Source organism: Hibiscus syriacus, unplaced genomic scaffold (genome assembly GCF_006381635.1).
Source record: "Hibiscus syriacus cultivar Baekdansim isolate YM2019G1 unplaced genomic scaffold, ASM638163v2 tig00112530_pilon, whole genome shotgun sequence".
Taxonomy (NCBI): Eukaryota; Viridiplantae; Streptophyta; class Magnoliopsida; order Malvales; family Malvaceae; genus Hibiscus; species Hibiscus syriacus.
In genome coordinates this window covers 1,281,042-1,303,206 of record NW_024063358.1, presented here as the reverse complement: position 1 = coordinate 1,303,206, position 22,165 = coordinate 1,281,042, and the positions used below count along the sequence as shown (strand labels likewise).

Sequence of the window (22,165 nt, the reverse complement as noted above, 5' to 3'; positions counted from 1 at the left end):
AAAATATTAAGACACAAGAAAAAAGTGAGTCTACTTATGTTTTTGATGAGATTAACTGCACATTATTCTGTTCATTGGTTTATCTAAAAACCGTAAATGGTATTGAGAAAGAAATATACAAAAGAAAACCATGTGAATATTCATAGCAACCTCGTAGATCTACAACTTTTGTACCTTTACATGAAAACATGATGGGAAATGAACCCAATTGGACGAGAGGATCCTAAACCAAACAGTTAAAAGAGTCTGATATATGGAAGAAACACGAGTATAATGGAGTAGAAAATTTTAAATGTATGGAGAAAACATGAACGCCAAAGTATAATGTCAACCATAACAACATATTACCGGAGGCAGGTAATTCCCGCAAAGACGGACCTAGGACAAAAATTCAAGGATTACACAGAGGTTTTCAGTTTCCACAGAGGCACAACCCTCAGCCCTTGCCGGCGGTTCACGGTTGCCCTTCTAATCTTCAATCGAGGTTTTCAGTTTTCATACCTTCGATCTTCGATCTAATCTATTGCCAATTACCGTATCTCAATTCCCACAAAACTGAAAATAGGTGCTTGATTCATGGACTTAAGGTTTGTTTTTTGGGTTTGATCTTTTTTTTTAATTTTAAATAGGATATTATTTTTTTCCTATAATAAAGAGCAACAGTTACACACAATATTAGGGATGTCACTTGTATTAATTAAAAAAAATAGATGATGAAGTCATCGGCCTCGAACAAAGTTCACTTGATGAGACGATTATTCAATTTGCGGATGGCGGAAGGGGCATCAGTGGCTCATCACCTAAATGAACTCAACCCAATCACAACCCAATTGAGTTCCGTGAAAATTGAATTCGATGATGAAGTTCGAGCTTTAATTCTCTTATCATCTCTACCAGACAGTTGGAATGCTACTGTTACAGCAGTCGGCAGCTTGTCGGGAAACAACAAATTAAAATTCGACGATGTTCGGGATCTGGTATTGTGAAAATTCATAGAGAATCGGTGAACGTCAATCCTCAGCCTTGCACATGGAATCTAGAGGGAGAACTTCAGAAAGAAATTCAAATCGTGGCAGATCGAAATCCAGAACGAGAAAGAAGGATTTTAATTGTTATAATTGTGGCAAAAAAAAGTCACTTTAAAAGAGATTGCCGAGCACCGAAGACAGATACCGGTGCACAGGAATCTGTCAATATAACAGAGGAGACAGGTGATGCCATGATTCTAAACATCAACAGTCCGATTGAATCATGGATATTGGATTCAGGGGCATCTTTCCACTCCACCCATGCCAAGAAATCATGGAGAACTCTGTCAGTGGTGATTTTGGGAAGGTTCATCTAGCTGATGATGAAACATTGAAGATCGTCGGAAAAAGAGACATCCGATTAAAGTTGCCAAACCAGACCACCTGGAAGTTAAAATGAGTAAGACATATTCCTGACCTCAAAAGAAATTTGATTTCTGTAGGACAGCTTGATGGAGAGTGATATAGTACAACCTTTTCAGGCTGTGAATGGAGGATTACCAAAGGAGCACTCGTCATTGCTCGTGGTAAGAAGACTGGTACTCTCTATGTAACCTTAAATTTAGAGAATATCATTGCAATAGCAATGCTGATGGAAAATCAAACATATGGCACCAAAGCTTGGTCATATGAGCGAAGCTAGCTACCGGATCTAAAGAATATAGATGTTGAACTATGTGAAGATTGCATCTTTGGCAAACAAAAGAAAATCAGTTTTGCAAAGATTGACAAGACACCCAAGGAAGAAAAGTTAGAGTTGGTTCATATTGATGTATGGGGATCATCTCCAATTCCATCTCTGCAGGCTCACTATTATTTCACCTTCATCGATGATTTACAAGAAGGTGTGAGTATATTTTCTGAAGAAGAAATAAGAAGTCTTTGATACATTGAAAATGGAAGGCCATGGTGGAAAATGAAACTGATTTGAAAGTCAAGCGGTTGAGTCGGATAATGGAAGAGAGTACAGAAACAGTAGATTCAGAGATTCTGCGCAAACAATGGGATCAAGATGAAGACTACATTTCCCATGACACCGCATCAGAATGGACATAGCAGAGCGTATGAACAGAACTCAGAATGAACGTGCCAGAAGCATGAGGATACATGTCGGCTTGCCCAAATTGCTATGGGCTGAAGCTATCAACACTGCAGCTTACCTGATCAACCGTGGGCCCTCAGTTCCCTTGGATGTGGAATACCAGAGGAACACTTAAGAGTGTTTGGTTGTATTTCTTATGTACACGTAAATTCTGCTAAAGAATAAACTTGATGTCAAATCCAACAATGTGTCTTTGTTACATTTGTTGGTTATGGTGGTGATGAGTTCGGTTACCGGTTTTGAGACTATTAAAATCGAAAGATCATCAGAAACAGAGATGTCATTTTCAATGAGAATGTGATGTACAAAGACATGTCAACATAGAATCAAGTAGCTTTAATACCGAAACTGAAACAAAAGAATTTGCTGAGTTGAGGAGAGTTTTAGAAATGATGTTCAGATCAATCCTGAAGAAGTTCAAGAAGAACCGGACACACCAGAACTGAGACCCTCCTCTAGAATTCCTAAACCAACCCAGCGTTATTCTCCTTCTTTGCACTACTTGTTGCTGACTGACAATGATGAACCAGAGTGCTATGATGAAGTAATGCAGGTGGAGGATTCAGTCAAGTGGGAGTCTTCCATGAAAGATGAGATGTACAAACTGAAGTTGTTTTCAACTTCAATTGCCATGCTAGAGTAACATGACCAGAAATGATGATGCATTGATCGATGTGTGAAGACAGATTAAAATTAGTCTTCAAGTGGGAGATAGTTAAAAGTCAAGAAAGGTGGGCATCTGAACTGTTAAAATAGGCTGCAAATTCAGTGGCTTCCGAAAATTATTTAATTGAAAAATAATAATGGGATAATTACAATTAGTCCATGAACTTTAAAGTATTTATAAGATTAATCTTTAAGTTTCAACTATAAATACTCTAACCCATTTAGCTTCAAAACCATCCCAAATCATTTCTTTCTCCCAACACTAAATAGTTTAGAGAGTTTTCTTGTGAGTTGTGAGTGTTTTGTAAACACCTGTAAATTTTCTCTCTTTAGTAAAATATCTGCAGCAGTCCGGAGACGTAGACAAAATTGGCTGAACTCCGTTATCAATTTCGGGTATTATTTTTCCGCTTTTATTTCGTATTCTCATTCATCTGGTTATAGGGAAATTACTCGGTTATTTCCCAACACTTTGCATCTCGGATCGCATACGACATTGATCGTATTTCCAAATGCACCAAGTCCCTTATGTGCTTCGAGATATCGATTTCATTTTCCTCGGGAGGGAAATAAAGCCGATCTTCCCAATCGATTGATGCATCATCGCCATCTTCCTCCACCTCTTGGTTGCTTCCATAGAAAGATTTAAACCCTTCCTTAAAGGATGCTCACAAATCAATTATTTCTGGTTCTTTAATGGGCTCTTCACATAGTAGAAGTGAGAAATTGGAGAATATGCACTGAGCAGCTGGCTCACCACACCTTCAACATACAATATAATGCAATGTCGATTAGAATGAGGAAGACAAAAAGTTATGCAGTACAACATTTAAAAATGAGTGATTCGGTCCAACTACATATCAGATAGTTTCATTTCAAATACGACCAGTCGATATAATTTGCAACAAGAACTAAAGGGACATTTGACTGATATTAAGAAGTCAGAAATCCATAACAATTTAAACTTAGGAAAGAAAATACCTATTACAACCGAGACCGATGACAGTTTTAATGATTCCATCAAGCCTTGTCTTTTGCTTTTTCCTTGTTACGTCCATGGAGATCTGAACTGAGGTTCCATTTAGATAATCTTTGACATCCTTTGTGACCCTTAATCCCATCACTAAAGCCCGAGATTTTAAGGTATCATTCAACAACTTCTCTAAACCGAGCCTCTCTAAAGTCGTGCAATACTCAATATGAGTAACAGAAGGACTTCTTCTGTATATAATTGTCCCCTTCCATGGTGACCCCGTGTCTTCAACATCTTCTTGATCATCCCAATCGAAAGTTATGGTGTCATCATCGGCGAAAGGCTGACTATTGTCATTGAAGGAATCTCTAGCAGGCCTCAAAACACCATGCGACTTCTTTCTAAAGATTTTATGGTTATTTAGGGTCACACTCTTAGGAAATTTGCAATGAACAACAAATGAACACAACAAACTCAATACAGAAGGTTACCAGAAATTCGTATCGTGTACTTTAAATGGATTAAAATTTGAGGAAAAAGCGACCGAGGATGATGCCATTATGAGAGACATTTAGGTTCCTTAATTTTTCCAGGAGGAAACTAAAGGTATAGAAAATTGATAAGGTGTTCGGATGTGCTAATCGGGATGCGAGAACGGAAGGGGCCAAGGGCCCTGGAGATAGCAAGAGATAAATCAAGTCTGCAAAAGAGTTGATCATACATTAAGACTACAAATCAACAAATATCAATAGAAACTTTATGAAGAACTAACTGCGGATTCAAACACACTACAAACATTCCAAATATAAAGTCTTAACATGATGCAGACCTATGTTGCTTTGAGCTTTTAACGAGATAGGATCTTCTAAATATACAGAAAACAATAAATTCGGACATGTCCAATGATGGACCGAGGGGGGCGCTTGGGGTGCGGCCATACCGCTATAAATTTCAAATTCTAATATAGTTCTTAAGACCCCTTAAATTTCTAATATAAGTTTTTAAGTTTGAACCCCTAGGATAAAATAATGCATTCGCCCGTACATGTCTGCACCATATCAGACATACCCCAAACCGGAATAACATAAATACAGGTCCAAATTGCGGGCAAACATGAATGAAAACGAAAATGGAGAAAAACCCAGCAACAGGAAGGCACTTCTTAAACATTTGAAATCGGTTTCTCTTCATGTCTTTCACGTTAGAATTGCTGTAGCTGCGATAACCAGACCTTTAACAATTAGGCGAACTTTACGAGGTTATTTTTAATTCTTTGAAATATATTATTACTAAGTACAATTTCAAGCGGTGTACAACATCAATATCGAACTACAGCATGATTTTCTCAATGAAATCAAAGATTCACAGAGCATGAAAATTTCCAGTAACGGTTAACAGAACAGGGGGAAACGCTGAAAGGAATCACAACAACGATAAATAAATAAATAAACAAATAAGGATGTGTTTACCTTGATGGAGAAGGAGTTGAGGAGGAATAGGCGTCAGTGAAACTGGGTAAGAAAGTTTCTTGTGTAGCAAAAAGAGGAGAGTATCAAATCCAATACTACTGTAGAAACAGAACCGGGTTCGATTCCTCGACCGATCCGAATTTGATAGGATTTGGATAGGATTTTTTTTCTTTCAAAAACCTGATTTGTTGTTAATTAATAAATGTTTGGGTAAATTATTGGATTAGTCACTTTTCCTTTCGTATTTGTACATTATTACTTACTAAATTCAAAGAAGTTACATTTTGGTCGCTTAAGTTATCGATTTATTAAATTTTAGTCATTACGTTATCGATTGTTATATTTTGGTCACTGAACAATAACTCATGCTAATTTGATGACGTGATATATTTAGGGGGTGAGCATTCGATGGAGTCAAGTCAAAAAATTCTTAGTTGACGAGTCATATGTTGTGACTCGAACTTAACTTGAAATTGTTTCAAGTCGAGTTATTGTAGTTTCTATACAAATTTTATTATAATTATTTATAGTATTATGGTAAGGATTGATTCTAATTTTTCAATTTTCTCTAACAATAATATATATATATATTCATATTCTTTTCACATTATAACGTTATTTAATATATCAAATACAAGTTAAAATTAGTAAATATATCTATAATATTATATTTTAAAGAAGATATTTACAAACAATTACCGTTAAAAGACCAAATTGAGTAAAATATAAAGTTAAAGGATTAAATAAAATAAGAGAATATATTTTTAGTAAAAATATGAATTGACGTTACATAAGTATTTTGTAGTGGTATAGGAGCATGTGATTCAAAATTGGTAAAAATGGACTTAAAATGAAGGATGGATTGAAGAAATAAAATATCACGATAAGTTGAGGGACTGAATTGAAAATAAGGAAATTATTATCAAAGAGAAAATGAAAGCATATATGTATTCTACGATAGTTTAAAAGCATGTGGTTAAAATTTAGTAAAAAAATAGACTTAAAATGAAGGAGTAATTGAATGAATAAGAAAATCATGCATTAAATCGTAAAATTGTCAAAATAATAAGCCAAATTTTTTATTTTTTGAGTAACTTGAAATTTTCAAGTTTCAACTCGACTCAAACTCGTAATCTGAATCAATAATTTGAGTTAACTCGAATAACTCGAAATTAAAAAAAAATCAAGCCGAGTCGAGTTTTGCTCACCCCTAGGTAGGGGTAAGCGTTCAATCAAGTTGATTCGAATAATTTTTTTTGAGTTATCTAAGTTGACGAGTCATATTTTACAACTTGAAGTTGACTTGAAATATTTTTTTTGAATCGACTCGAAATTTCGAGCTTCTGTTTAAATTTAGTTGTAATTTAAAATTTCTTTATAACTATATACAATACATAAATATTTATTCATATTTTTTCTATGTGTGATATACATATGTCATATAAAGTCGAGGGACTCGACTCAAACTTGAAAATCAATACACTAATTACTAAAAAAAATTAGTTATTCGAGTTGTATTTTACAATTTGAATTTGAATTTGTTTCGAGTCGAGTTTATGAAATTACAACTTGAAGTCAATTCGAGTCGAGTTGAGTTTTGCTCACCCCTATCCTTAAGTATGTTATTCAACAGGGATACTTATTAATTTGACCTTTAAACTTTAGATAGAATACTAATTTGACGTTAAACTTTAGATGAAATATCATTTGACTTCTAAACTTAGATAATATATCAATTTGACTCCCTAAATTCGACCAAAATCTATGTCGTAACCACTACATACCCCTAAATTATAACTCTTATTTTAAATTGATCCCCAAATTTTTAAATATTTCAATTTCATCCATAAATTATGACTCTCATTCTAAATTGGTCTCTAAAATTTTAGGCATTTCAAATTTATCCCCAAAATATGACCCATGTTCCATATTAGCCCTTAAACTATTGACTATCTCAATTTCATCTCCAAACTTTTGAATGATTTGGTGGATGTTATTGGAATTTTAAAAAGTTTGAGGACCAATTTAAAAAGTCATAGTTGAGAGATGAATTTGAAATACTCAAAATTTGGTGAATCAATTCAGATCAAGAGTCACGATTTGAGGGTAAACTTAGAATACTCAAAAGTTTAAGAACTAAATTAAAATAAGTTTTATAGTTTGGGGATTTATGGTGAAATTAACTCAATTAAAAATTAACCTTTAAAATATTGATTTATAAATTCAAAAAATGTCCATATTGTATATTGGTTATTTTTAATTAAAAAAAAGTTATTTATAGTACAAATTATTCATTTAGTGCCTAAACTATTAGTTTTGATATGTTTTAGTACATAAACTTCTAATTTTTTCAAAATCATATCTAATGTTTAGTTTTCATTTCATTTTAGTACACGTCATTAAAAACTTAACATGTTTAATACCTAAACAATCAGTTTTGGTCCATTTTATTACCTAACTTTTAATTTTTCCAAAACTTAACGTTAAATTTTGAATGGGATACTAAAATGAAATAAAAACTAAAGTTTTTAACGACGGGTACTAAAATAAAACAAAAACTAAAATTTAGGTATAGTTTTGAAAAAATTAAAAGTTTAAGTGCTGTCACAGATAAAAATGGATATTTTAGATACTAAACGTGTAGTTTACCCCTTTTTTTCAGAAGTGACACCAACCTAGACCGAACACGTGTTTCTCTCTCTCATGTTCCGTGTAATATTAACAAAAAATAACCATATTTTACGTGAACAAACTTTTGAACATGTTTCCAGCCTGCAACGACATAACAACTCCTAGGCCAAATTCTCCTATCTCTAATGGGTTCTTACCCGATTCCATTAGTCTAAAACATGGTTCATCATCACCATCATCATCATCATGACCCAACTCGCTCATAATTCTCTCAAGAACACCATTTCTTTCTAGATTTCATCCAAATGACGGAACCCGATGAAGATGCCAGCCAGGTTTACATATGGACCATAGCTTGCATCTTGTTCGTCTGTGTCGTCGTCGGCGGTGGATGCTTTTTGGCTTACGTCACCGTCGACGAATACCAATCGTCGAGCTTACTCCTCGTGCTCGGATTCGCATTCGTTTGCACGCCATGGATATTCTGGATCCTGACGGTAATGTACCGGTTGTTGTCGAGGGCGTTCGGGTTCAGGATGGTGTTGTGCGGCTTGTACGTTAACAACACCGCCAAAGTCTCCGGCGATGATGGTGGTGGCGATGAATGTAAAGGAGGTGATGATGTCATTGTTGATGTAGACGAGAAATCTAATGAGAATGATGGCAAAACTAAAGATGTATATGATGCTTCACCAGATAGTGAGAAGGCCCTGGCTTCATCAATGGCGTCGTGATTGAAAATTTTTGGTGAACCATTTGGAAACTTTAATTAATTTTCAACAAGGTTGGACCTCAAAGACATTGATGATAAACTTTTCTCATGGGAAGGTTTCTTCCCCCTCTTTGTTCCAAGATTGTAGATAATTATACTGAGCTTTAAGGTCCAAATTGTTGCTTAAATTCAATATAGAGATTAGTCCTTTTACAACGAAAAAAGAGTCTATATTGGTATGAAACTGCAGAATATAGACCCGATAAAGAAGAAATTCATTGCTGTCATTCTCCTAGAAAAGGCCATCTTTGGTTTCCCCTTGTGCCTGAGATTAAAATAAAATTGTAACTTTAAAGGACTAAAATGAATTATTGATGACTGAGAGGGACTAAAATTTATAGTATACCATTTAACATATCTATGTTTATTACATAACTAAGAAATGGAAAAAATTGTAAAATATCCTCTCTGGTTTTTTTTTTTTTTTTTTTTGCTCTTTTTGGTACATGGTGTATTCTCTGAACCTTTCTCAATGGCTTTGTCTATAGTGATCTGATCGGCTGCCCAGGATGCAACGGAGGTTACTGTTAACTAGGAGTCAGCCTCGGATTAAATCGATTCGAAACGAGTTAAAATGCTTTGAGTTGATTGAATTAGCGAGTTTAATGATAACATTTTAATTTATTTTTTAGTTAAATTAAATGTTTGAATCGATTAAAATATAGATGGGTTGATTAAGGATTATTTCATTAAATTTTGTATCGTTACCCTTTTATATCGCATAAGCTAAGAGTCTTTTAAAGGACAACAAAAAATAAAAATAAAAGGAAAAAAACAAATAAAAACAAATTCTCAACATATATTTACTTAAACACGAATTAAATAACAATTACGTTATCACGGTACATACATATAAATAAATATATATATGTATGTATAAATTTTAAATTCAATCATTCAATAAGTGTGTATAAAATATTATATTTAAATATTTAAAGAAATTAATATCTAAACAATGTGAGATTTGAGAATTTCAAGATAAAACTTCCTTTAATTGCAATATTAATATAAGTCTAATCAAATTCAGAACATGTCTTTGACAACTCAAAACTATTAGCTTTGATCATAAAATTCTTAAATCATGTATTGTTTAGATATTAATTATTTTTTGAAGTATCTAAATATGTATTCGATGAGTGATTACATATAATATCTATACATATACATCGAATTAAACTCATGTTCATGTTCGCATAAATACTTATCATGCACATTCTTTTTTTTAGACAAAATTCATATAAAATTATTCGTATTTTTTTAATCTTTTTTTTAATCTTTCTTTCATTTTGACTCAACTTTTAAAAGTTTCGATTGAATTTCTCACACAAACAAATCGCCTTCTAGAAAATGCATATGGTGCGACACATTTATTTAAAGAATAACATTTTAAAGTATGTTATTTAAATAAATAACCTTTCTCGGCATATTTATGTAGATACGCCCTTGCACCCATCATTTGATTGTATGATTGACTTTTTAAAAATATATTATTTATAACAATCGAGTAATTGAGTAACAATTTATAATTTTTTGAAATTAAGTGATTCATTTATAATGTTGTTAGTACTTAAATGACATATAATATAATTTACCCAAAATCAACATGTAATGAAAAGTTTTAGGGTAAAGTACACAAATGGTATGTCGACTATAGGATATTGCTTGTTGAGTCTATCAATTATTAAAAGTTACAAAATAGTCCATAGACTATATGATATTGCTTTGTTGAGTCCCTAGACTATTAAAAGTTACAAAATGATCACCCGATTATTCATTATGCTCCAAACACGTCCTTTTCTGTTAAAAACATCTAAGTTAGACGCTAACATACTGACTAAGATATGATAATCGCTTGAGCTTATGAGTATAATATACCGGTTAGCAGGTTAATGTCCAGCTCAAACTATCGTCAACTTTTTAACAGAAAATGATAAGTTTGGAACATAATGAATAGTCGGGTGACCATTTTCATAACTTTTAATAGTCGAATGACTCCACAAAGAAACATCCTATAGTCGGGGATCATTTTGTAACTTTTAATAGTCGGAGGACTCAATAAAATAGTGTTTTATTGTCAGGGATCATTTGTTTACTTTACCCAAATTTTATTAATGCAATAAGAGTATTATAAGAAATAATTTCCTTTTTTACTCCCTTAATCTCTGTTAATTTACACAAGAGCCCAAACAAGCTTGCTTTTCGTTGACTAGTCACCCTACAAGTGCAAGTGCTAGCTTATGCATAACAGTCTGTGCCCTTAAATACATGCAAAACTAGCTATTATTATACATGCGATATGCTTTACAGTTTAAATAGTAAAAATACTCTTAAGAGTCCATCTAAAAATCATAAACTCATAAGCTAATACATGGCAAGATTATATTGTAGTTCTCTTAGAATGATAAAATTATAGTTTAATCTTTCCAGCTCAGTTGGTAGAGCACAAGGTTCTTAACCTTAGGTTGTGGGATCGAGTCTCACGGAGGTATTTCATAATTCGGAGGTTCCTACGGAAGCTGCTCTCAACTTGGCGTTGGGGCAACCTACTATCTACCTCCCCTTATCCCATTACATATGGGAATAAGGGTCAGCTATTTTATTTTAATCTTTCCAAAAAAAATATAAAGTTATAAACTAATATATAATAGAATTATATATTAGTTAATCAAATTATGCAAGAAAAGCATAATAATAAATATATTAAAATGTATATATGAACTTAATTAACATTGCAAATGAATATAGAAGAAGAAAACTGGAAAAGAGATCCAGTTGTTCTTACCAACATCCCACAGATTCAAAATCTTACTACTGTAATTGCTTTTGAAAGGAATTGGAAGAGAAAGGCAAGGAAAATGGTTGATCCGTAGGAAAACAAGGAGGTTGGTGATGATGAAGATGATGATGAGACAAAACATTTAATAAAGAATATACATTATTGTTGTTGAACCCTAAATTTTGTTCATATTCGGATTGTTGTTGTTGTTGATGATGATGATGATGATATTGTTTCTGCAGCTCCTGTCTTTGTTGCTCTGGGAAGATAAGCTTCTCATCTTCGATCTCTCGATATTTGCTTAGGTACAATTTCAAGGGTCCGACGTATTCCTCAAACCCTAACGTTGTGATTGCCCATATGATATCGTCTCCGTTTATCGTCTTCCTCTTCTCTCTCTGACATTTGTCCGAGGCTTCTCCGGTGACGAACCTGATGAACTCCGACGCGCATTCCTGGATCGTTTCTTTTGCGTCTTTGGAGATCTTACCGTTACTCGGGATCACTTTCTTCAAGATTCTACTCACGTTTGCTATCGGAAGAAATCGATCTTGTTCTTTGCTGTTGTTGTTGTGATTATTATTGGTGGTGGTGGTGCTATCGCTACATGTGACACGTGGGCTCTCGGGTTTACCTTTACTAGCCCCATGTGTCACATTTCCATGGCTAATTTCATTTTCCATTTTTCTTTTTTGTGATAAAAAATGCCTCACAATGTTTTAATAATAATAAAAAAATAGAGAATATTTTTATGAAACATTTGCATGAAAGTAGGGTTTTGAAGGTGAAACTAAACTAATGCCTTGGTTTAACCTAGTGACTCGCTCCTCAAGCATGTCAAGTTGTTATGACCATGACTCGATCTCATAAACAAATTATTGATTTTTTATTCATTTTAAATAGATTAATATTTTTCGAGATAATAGTTTAATTCGAATTAGAATTAAAATCAAGTTTTTATTTTGACGTTAAATTTTGTTTTAGTATAAAACATAGTCATTGAATTTTATATAATTGATAGAGGAGAATAATCAATCGATTTGGTTGATTTGATTTAATCATGTCGTCACCGTTTTTTGCCCGGACGGAAAAGAATGATACTGACTCGGGTTTTCTCTTTGAAAATAATTTTCGAAATGTGAGGAGCCGCCACCAATCATTTAAGGTGTGATTGGGACACCATGAAAGCCAGGTGATTTAATAAAACATTTATTTTTATCAAAATATCGAGTTTTAAGGTCTGCGAAAATCCATAAATCGGGTTCGGGAGTCAGTTACGCGTGGGGAAGGATTATCACCCCCACAAGCGCCCAAAAATTGGTACCTAGTTGATTACCCTGTATTTAAAATCAGAAATTTTGAGTTCGAACTTTATTTAATTTGAAAATCATTACGGATGCAAAGTTGAAGAGAATATTCGTTTATCGAGACCGATAGCATTCGCTCCCAAGCGTAAATGCGAGAGATCAACTATTGTGTCTAATAACCGAATATTGCCTCGTTTTTAGAAAATCATGATGCGGTCTTTGAAAATGATGTCGACCTATTTTGGGAATCACTAGTAGTCGCCCCTGAGCATACTTGCGGGATATATACCGTTAATTCCCTAATAAGTGAACATTGCCTTAGATTTTAAAATAAAATGCAATCAAATAAATTTTTATTAATCCTAATTAAACTAAGGTAAATTAAAGGCTCTTTCTAGCTTAATGTTTCAAATTATGAAATTAAAGGAACCTAGAGGCTCAAACCTAAAATTGTAGGCTCTAATATTAATTCTATTTGATTTTAATCAATTATCGAATCGAATAATCGAGATGATCCCTCGAGCATTTAGGCAAGGGTCGACTCGAATTATCCCAAATTAAAAGACTAGTTTGAAATCTAACCTAAAGTGGAGGTTCTAATATTAATTATTTAATTATGTCAAAATTAAAATACTAATCAAAGTTTGGGGACTAAAAAGGTCAAGATCTAAAAATACTGAGTTCTAAGAGACTTAAAAGCTTAAAGAACTAAATTAATAATTTCTAAGGTTAAGGACTAATTTAAAACCTAATTATAATCTAAATTATTAAACCTAAAGTTTTTTTTAGAAAATATTAATTAGTGATTAATTTTAAAATCGAGCAATCGATTCGAGTAATCAGGCATATTATGCGAAAACTTGACTCGAAATTCTCCCTAATTAAGCTAGAGTGTCATCCTAATTTCTAAGTTCGATCGAGTATTAATCTAATTTAAAACTAAATCTAAATATAAAAATTAAAATGAAACAAAACAATTAATAATAAAATTAATTAAAAAATTAAAACAATAAATAAATAAATAAATAAACAAAAACAACATTAAAAAATAATAAACCTGAAATATGAGGATCTAATTGCATAAATATAAAATTACTAAACTAAAAGAGAATAAATTAAACATGCAATAGGGGCTAAATTAAAATAAATCAAAATTCGAAGGCTAAATCGAAATAAAATAAAAAAATAGATTAGGGACTAAAATTTAAAAACACGATTAAACTATAGGGACCTAAAAGAAATTATTCCATTTATTTAAGCCTAAAAATAAACTGTTAAATTAAAAGGGAAGAATTACAAAATCAACCCACACAATTTTTAAAAAAAAAATTAATAGGACACTACACATGACTAAAATGCAAAAACAAGACAAACTTAAAGGGACTAAAAAATAATTTTACTAAAAAAAATATATATCACGCTTGAAAATAGGCAAATCACAAAATCAGTCCCTTTAGTGACCAAAATGCAAAAATACGCTAAAGTTAGGGGGATTAAAACAGTGAATTATCCAAAAATATAAAGCATGCACAATAAAAAGGTGAAATAACATTTTTGGTCCTTTAGGGACCAAAATGCAAAAACACGACAAAATACCATGGGTTTAAAGTGCAATTAACCCCTTAATTCTTTCTATAAAAGCCAAATCATTCTCTCTTTTTTTCATTTCACGCAAAATCGAAAAAAAGAGAAGCTCTCCCCTCTCCCTTCGACAGGCTCACTACTGGTCGTCGTGCCCCACCTCCGATTGTCGTTCGACCGCCAAACTCAAAACGACCCAAAACTTCCCCTAGCCTAGATCTAGCCTCCTAGAGCCTATTTTAGGGCTAAAACCGTCGAAAAACACTCCCAATCTACCCAAAGATCGGTTGAACTCTTCGACTCCCATCAAACTCCGACGACACTCTGACCGCTCCACTTTTATTTTTTGTTATTTTTTTACTGCTAAAATGGGTTGTTGGTTATTTCGAAAAAAACTGAAAAAATACGTCTTTTTTTATTCAAATCTAAAGGTTTTTTTAGATTTGATATTCGAACCTTAACCGAAAAAAATAAATCATAACAAATAATACTGTAAAATAAAAGGAGAATAACCTTAAAAAAGGGTTTATTACTGTCTGGATCTCTCCTAAAAAATCGAGAGTGATTACACTATTTTTTTCCTTCTGGATGTCTCTAACTGATATTACATTATTTTTCATTCGGGATTTATACTGGTTTTTACAGAAAAAATGATGATAACTCTTTTTTTTTGTTGCTTGTTTCTGCAGGTGGTATGGAGATGGTGGCTTCATTGTCATTGGAGCAGAGAGGGGTGGCCCTCGGTTGGGGGAAGTGGTCACTAATTGGGTGTTTGGACGGCTACGGGGCTAGGTTAGATTTTGGGTAGGGTTTGGTTAGTTCCTGGGTCAGATTGGTGTCTGGGTCGGGTTAAGGCTAGTTTGGGTTTTAATCGGTTTCGGTTCTTTTTTATTTGGGTTTGGGTTTTTATTTAGTTGGGTTTTGGGAGTTTAAAAATGGTGCTTACAATTCAATTAATTAATCGATTTGTCTTATATTGATTAAATAGATTGTTATTTTTTTTCCGAGTATGAGAAATAAAACAATATTTGAAGTTCGTTTTTGTTGATATATATATGTATGTATATTATAAGAGTAGTAGTTATGTTATACACATTGAAATAAATATATTTAGAATTTTAAAAATAATAGTCAATTATAAAAATTCATAACTAATTAAGATAGTACTAGACAAAGACGTGACGATGAAAGTAAGATCAAATTTTTATCCAAAAGATTTAAAATAAATTAAAAGGAAAATACATAAAAACACAAAAATATTTAGTATAAAATAACACTAATCCTTAGTCATTTTCTTATATATATATACTCCATATTTATTTCATTTTATTATCACTTCAATAATTAATAAAAAATATTATAACTTCAATAATATTTTTTTATCTTTAATATAATTTTAAAAATTTTAAAAATAAAATTAAATAAAAGTACATAAAGCATACCAAGTTAAAGAATAAAAAATAAGTGATATTGATTTTTATTTCGAAATGTGAATTTGGATATGAAAATAAGGTTTGTGGTTTCTTTGGTTAAGTTCAGTAGGCTCATTGCTGAAACTTGAATTCTAGGGCATTTGGGTATCTGAAAATGCTAATTGTTGTAAGAATTAAATTATAAATAAATATGAAATCAAACTTGGATCTAATCATGTTAAATCATCAAGAATAAAATAAATATTAGATTTGCGGAAGATAGAATTTCCTTTTAGAATGAACTCTCTGACGGGGATAAGAGAAAATACAAAAAATATATTTCTTGGGGGTCATAACCCTTTATATAGTTGATTGAATCAGTTATTGCTTGTACTTATAACTAAATCGATCGAATCATGTCGGTCACGGACCTGACAAACGCCCTGATTCCTTCTATGTATTATATGTCAATCTAATTCAAACAAACACAATTTAATAATATAGACATACGAAAATATCTTATCCGACAATGTCTTAAAATAAGATCCAATATCTATAATCATAAAAAATATACATAACTGAAATATGATTCATAGATAAGCAAAATCCAAATAAACATCGATATCTAGAGTATCAAACAAACATAAATGTGCAAGACATATATTCATACATGTATGACTAATCATCCGCTATACAGGGACTTCGTGACTACTCCTATCTCACTAACATGACCAATAAATGTCTTAAGAGCTAGTCCTTTAGTCGACAGATCCGCAATCATATCATTGGTGCCAATGTGCAATATTTGAACTCTTTGATTTTGCACCTCTTCTTTGACAGATAAATACTTTAAATCCATATGTTTGGAACCCTTGGAGTATCTATTGTTCTTAGATAAGAAAACAGTTGTCGTATTATCACAATAAATCCTCATAGGTTTAGCAATGGTTCCAACAATTCCTAAATCATCAACAAAATTACGCAGCCATAACGATTGAACTATAGCTTCAAAGCATGCTACAAATTCAGCATCCATAGTGGAAGTAGCAATGACAGACTGCTTACCACTCTTCCATGAGACATCTCCATCAACTAGAAGGAACACATAGCCAAATGTGAACTTTCGGGTATCCGAACATCCGGCATAGTCCGAGTCTGAGTAACCAACAACCTTAAGGTTACTAGTTTTTCTATATGTGAGCATGTGATCCTTAGTGCCTTGCAAGTACCTTAAAGCTTTCTTTGCAGCTCTCCAATGAACCAGTATAGGATTTGATTGATAACGACCCTACATACCAACAACAAATCTTATATCCGACCTAGTACAAGTATGAGCTTACATCAAACTCCCGACTAAAGAAGCATAAGAGATATTATCCATTTCTTTGTGTTCTATGTCGTTCTTGGGACATTGGGACGGACAGAAATTGTCTCATTTATAGATGGGAACTGGACTAGGTGTACATGATTCCATTTTAAATATTTCTAGAACTTTGTTATTGTAAACCTTTTGAGACAATCCTGAAATTCCTTGTAATTTATCCCGAAATATTTTTATTATGATCACATAGGAAGCCTCACATATATCCTTCATCTCAATGTTGCTAGAAATATATCCCTTAACATCATGCAATAACCCACGATCACTAGTGGCAAGAAGAATATCATCTACATACAACACAAGGATTATAAACTTGCTTTCCACAACCTTCATATAGATACATCGGTCAACGGTCATTTGTACAATGTCACACGACAATATAATATCATTAAACTTCAAGTATATTGTTGGGAAGCTTGTTTTAATCCATAGATTGATTTCTTCAACCTACATACCATATTTCTTTCACTTGTGGTTTTAAAACCTTGAGGTTGATCCATATATTTCTCTTTCCAAATCTCCATTGAGAAAGGTTGTTTTAACATCTATTTGGTGAAGCTTAAGATAAAATGAGCCACCAAAGCCATTACAATCCTTAAATAGTCCTTTCTAGAAACCGGAGAGAAAGTCTCTTTATAGTCAATGCCATCATTCTGAGTGTAACCTTTGGCAACAAGTATGGCTTTGTACATCTCGACATTGCCCTTAGAGTCTCATTTGGTCTTAAAGACCCACTTATAACTGATTCTTTAGAATCCTTTGGCAATTCTGTCATTTCCCAAACATTGTTATCATCCACATATTTTAACTCTTCCTTCATGTCCATCAACCACTTGTTAGAATTACCACAATAGGAAAAGTTGGCTTGGGGAAGTTTGACCTTAAGGTCTTCCCTTTCCCTGCTTTTGCAAGAGCATGATGTTAGTATCTGAAAGAGACTATTTTTCCTTAAGTTGGTTGTATGTCTCTGAAATTTCTTGAAATCATCACCCTTACATGATTTAAGCACGAACTCAACCAACACACTCTCACCAAGATCCATATCCAAACTTTTAAGTTGTTGTAGGTATTCGCCATGTGAGTAATGTGATTTTCATTGACTGAGGTATAGTGTACTCTCTATTAGATAAATCATCAATAAGAGCAGCAACAACAGACTTATCTACAATGTATGTCATAGTACACTTCTTAATTTCAGCCACAAAATCTCTCACATTCTCAGTCTTAGGTTGGGAAAGATTAATATTAGGCACTATACTAAGTTTAAGAAAGCTCATCATAAGCCTATTTGATCTCTCCCAGTTCTCCCACAGTTTCTTGTCTGCCTCCGGACTAGTATCAGTCAGTTTAGTGGGCTCATTCATAACTATAGCTAAATCGAGTCCCAAAAGGCCAGCATTTAATTTGACATATTCGATCCAATCATCACAGTTCTACCCATTAATCTTGATACTATTGGCAGTAATATTTGACATAGTAGAGACTACTGCAAACATTTACATCTTACATATTAATTGCTTTGAATTTAAACCATAATTCATACTATAATATATACCAAAACATTGCATTTAAATTCAACTTTGGGTTAAATTTAAACACAACCAACAATCATCAAACATGCATCATTCTTATAACATATATAAGATCAATCATTAAGTTTACTTTAACATACAAGACATATTTAGATGTAATTTATATATTAATTAAACAAAATTCATAACCTACTCCAATTGTTATTAACCATGAGTAAGATCTACGTTTGGGTAATCATATAACTACATATTAATAACAATAAATGTTTATTATTCTTAAATGTCATTTATAATGCTACATCAAATAAACATCTATAAACATAATATATCATTTAATGAATTTCGAGTGGGCCACTTGGTGACTAACACACTCACTAAAATATTAAAGATTTAAATAATGATCCAAAATTATTTGATGTGATCTTACACTTGCCACGACAACGTCCGTTAACTCTACTTGCCTCGACAACTTCACTTGCCACGGCAATGGCATTAACTCTACATGTAACAACAACGCCATTCACCATCAAACCAGGATCATATCATTATTCCTTATCAATTAATAATCAATCTAACGTCAATATCATAATCAATTGTTATTTTATAACTTCAATATTAATATTTAATAAGAAAATACCCAATTTTTTTATGAAACTTTTAATAAGAAAAATACTCAAATTTCTTATGAAACCTAAATTGGTGATTTAATTCCTATCAAACCTGACTCTGATACTAAATGTTAAAATCAATTAATCTTGCATGCGGAATCAATTAACACATAAAAATCTTGATAGGGTAAGTAAATCAACCAAATCAAACTCGTGTCATAATTATTAAAAATTACAGTAAAATAAATGAAAATTTATTTGATGATTTCATAAAGCAAGAAATAATAAATGTTATACAATCTCAATACTGTATAATCCTCAATTCACCTTGTGATGATATCAAGACTTGTTTATTTCTTGATGAAATAATCAAAACCCAAAAAACATATAGTGTTTTTGTTTTCTTTTTAAGTGAGAAAAAGAAAGAGCCTTAAAAAATAATTGTCAATTAAGTGAGCTTTTAAAAAACTAATTTCGCTATGTTTTTTAAATCACAAAATAACGAAAATGACAAAATAACTGAAATACCCCTCTACTTTTAGTTACACATAACATCATTTAAACTTATATTTTCATGAAATGGGATAGATGAATTTATATCTGATAATTGTCTCCTCAATACTATACTAATCATCACCGTGTGTACAACAACATCAACTATCAATTACTTAAATTATATGAATCAATATTAGAAATCAAAATTTCTAACATTTGGGTCTTCCGATGGAGTCGCCACGCCGTTGGTGTGCGCCAAGGGCGTTGGGTCTGGCCGTTTACATTACCAGTGGGATTGGGTCTATATTCTCCAACAACGTAGCAAGGTCATTGGGGAAGTGGGACTTGGATGATTTCGGATGGAAGAAGATGAGACAGCTGAAAGACAGAGATTCAGCAGATACGCCATCGATGCCGTAGGTTGGCAGTGGAAGCTTTGTATGGTGAATGTGGCGAAACGAGGGGTTCTTTACGATGACGATAATGATGCCGGAAGGGATGGTGGCCGGTTGGAGAGGGCCCGTCACCGCCATGGACGAGGAGGTTCTATACACCGTTGACGAAGAAAAGGGAGTACTCACAAGGTATAGCCAAGAAAGCGAAATTGGGAGGCGATAATGGAGATCGCGTCTAAGAGGAGCACACCAAATGACCGCCCGTGGCGGAAGACTATGCGTGATTTTTAGTGATGGGAATATTTTAGTCATCGATGTTGTAGCGGCGCCACCTAAATTCTGGGCTGTCAAAAGGCTGCCGGAGTTAGAACCATTGGCAGTCCACGTCCTGCCCCGGCTGAGCCTCCTTGATTTTCAATTGCCGACAGGTTCGGAATGAGCTCTACCTTATCCACTATTGGAACTTTAATAATACTATTTTTTCCTATTTTTTTTAAGAAAGAATTCTCATTTCATGGAAAGTGAAAATTTGTCGATTACTGAAATATAAAAGGGTAAAGTACACCATTTTACTAAACTATGTTCAAAAGATAAATTAAATTATTATAAAATCAATCTTTAAATTGTATCAAACTATTATAAATCAATCTTTAAATTTATCACTATTTTATGATATATAATTATTATTTATAGAAAAAAATAAATTTAATAATTACTCCATAGTTTTTAATTAAAAAATATTTTAATGTAATTTACTAGCTTATTTTAACTTAATTTAAAGAAGATTTTAACTATTCAAGCTTGCAAAGGTCACCTATTAGTTTGAGGCGCAGAAAGTGAAGTTTTTGACATATAAAACCAATAGCAACGTCAAAGATTGAACCCACAATAATGTTTCTACAAACCAGAGCCGTCCCATGTATTTTCGGGACATTAAGCGAGGACTTAAAAACATGTCTTAATAAAATAAAAGTATATTTCATTAATTTGAACAATTAATTCAATATTACATTAATAAATTATTAAAAATGATTTAATTTGTAAAAATATATTATTTTATTAAAAAAACACCTTAAATACAATTAAAAGAGAACAAATATAAAAAATTGAATGCATGTATAATACATAGCTTAATTTTGAATAATAAATAAATAAAAAGAATTGTATACTATTTTATTGTTAGATTGAGAATGAAGAAGACTAAAAATTAAAGAATATTTTATAAATTGAAGAGTAAGATTTGAAAAAAAGAGAAAAACATGATTAAATTTAATTCAAAATTTAATGAATGAATAAATAAGAGAAATGGAAAAAAAGGCTAAAAACTAAACATTTTTATGACAATATAAAAATTAGGGGCCCTAATTATAAATATAAAAATCGGTTAAATGCAATTCAAAATTGAATGAATAAATAAGAGAAATGGAAAAAAGGTTAAAAACTAAAAATTTTATGAAATTATAAAAACTGGGGGCTGACTATAAATATAAAAATTTAGAGATCCTAATTATAAATACAAAAATAATTAAGGCCCTCATCAGGTTCTTAGGATGCTCCCCTTAGAAAATTAAAAAAAAAATTCTAACATATAGTTGTCTGTCTAATTTAAGGCTAAAGAAATGTAAAATAAAAATATTAAAATAACATCTTCAGTTAATTATAACTTAAAATGTTAATTTTTTTCTTAATATTTTTTAGTTACACACCTTCATAACACTTTCATTTGACAATAAAAAATATTACGTTGTTCATAATATTTTCGGTTTAATAAAAAATAAACCGAAAATATTAGAAAATTAAAGTTACAGTCAACTAAAAATATTATCGCACGACACAACTTCCCAGGACAACACAAACTTCAATGTTGCTTCTACTTGCCATCTCATAATTCTGTCCAAATCTAACACACGAATCATCAATTTCACAGCATACATTCAAAACATTATATGAGGATGATATGTCGGTTACGTAGAACCAATCATTGCTTGTTTAAACTCTAAATTCCATTACACAAGAGCACGAGGACATAAGATGATA

The 22,165-nt window shown here is 32.2% G+C and overlaps 2 protein-coding genes and 2 pseudogenes across 2 annotated transcripts; 2 read left to right on the top strand and 2 right to left on the bottom strand.

Moving 5' to 3' along the window:
- Window positions 1-3,245: 3,245 nt before the first annotated feature.
- Window positions 3,246-4,256, bottom strand: LOC120181768 (annotated as a pseudogene).
- Window positions 4,257-8,019: 3,763 nt separating this feature from the next.
- LOC120181663 lies at window positions 8,020-8,737 on the top strand. Its single transcript, XM_039186750.1, has one exon. The coding sequence runs from the start codon at window positions 8,175-8,177 to the stop codon at window positions 8,601-8,603; it is 429 nt and encodes a 142-aa protein (XP_039042681.1). The 5' UTR covers window positions 8,020-8,174; the 3' UTR covers window positions 8,604-8,737.
- Window positions 8,738-11,306: 2,569 nt separating this feature from the next.
- On the bottom strand, window positions 11,307-12,105 carry LOC120181662 (nuclear transcription factor Y subunit B-7-like). Its single transcript, XM_039186749.1, has one exon. The coding sequence runs from the start codon at window positions 12,098-12,100 to the stop codon at window positions 11,450-11,452; it is 651 nt and encodes a 216-aa protein (XP_039042680.1). The 5' UTR covers window positions 12,101-12,105; the 3' UTR covers window positions 11,307-11,449.
- A 7,841-nt stretch (window positions 12,106-19,946) lies between these two features.
- LOC120181767 lies at window positions 19,947-20,567 on the top strand (annotated as a pseudogene).
- Window positions 20,568-22,165: the final 1,598 nt, after the last annotated feature.

Coding starts and splice junctions, on each gene's coding strand:
- LOC120181663 (XM_039186750.1), top strand. CDS start 8,175: ATGACGGAACCCGATGAAGATGCCAGCCAGGTTTACATATGGACCATA.
- LOC120181662 (XM_039186749.1), bottom strand. CDS start 12,100: ATGGAAAATGAAATTAGCCATGGAAATGTGACACATGGGGCTAGTAAA.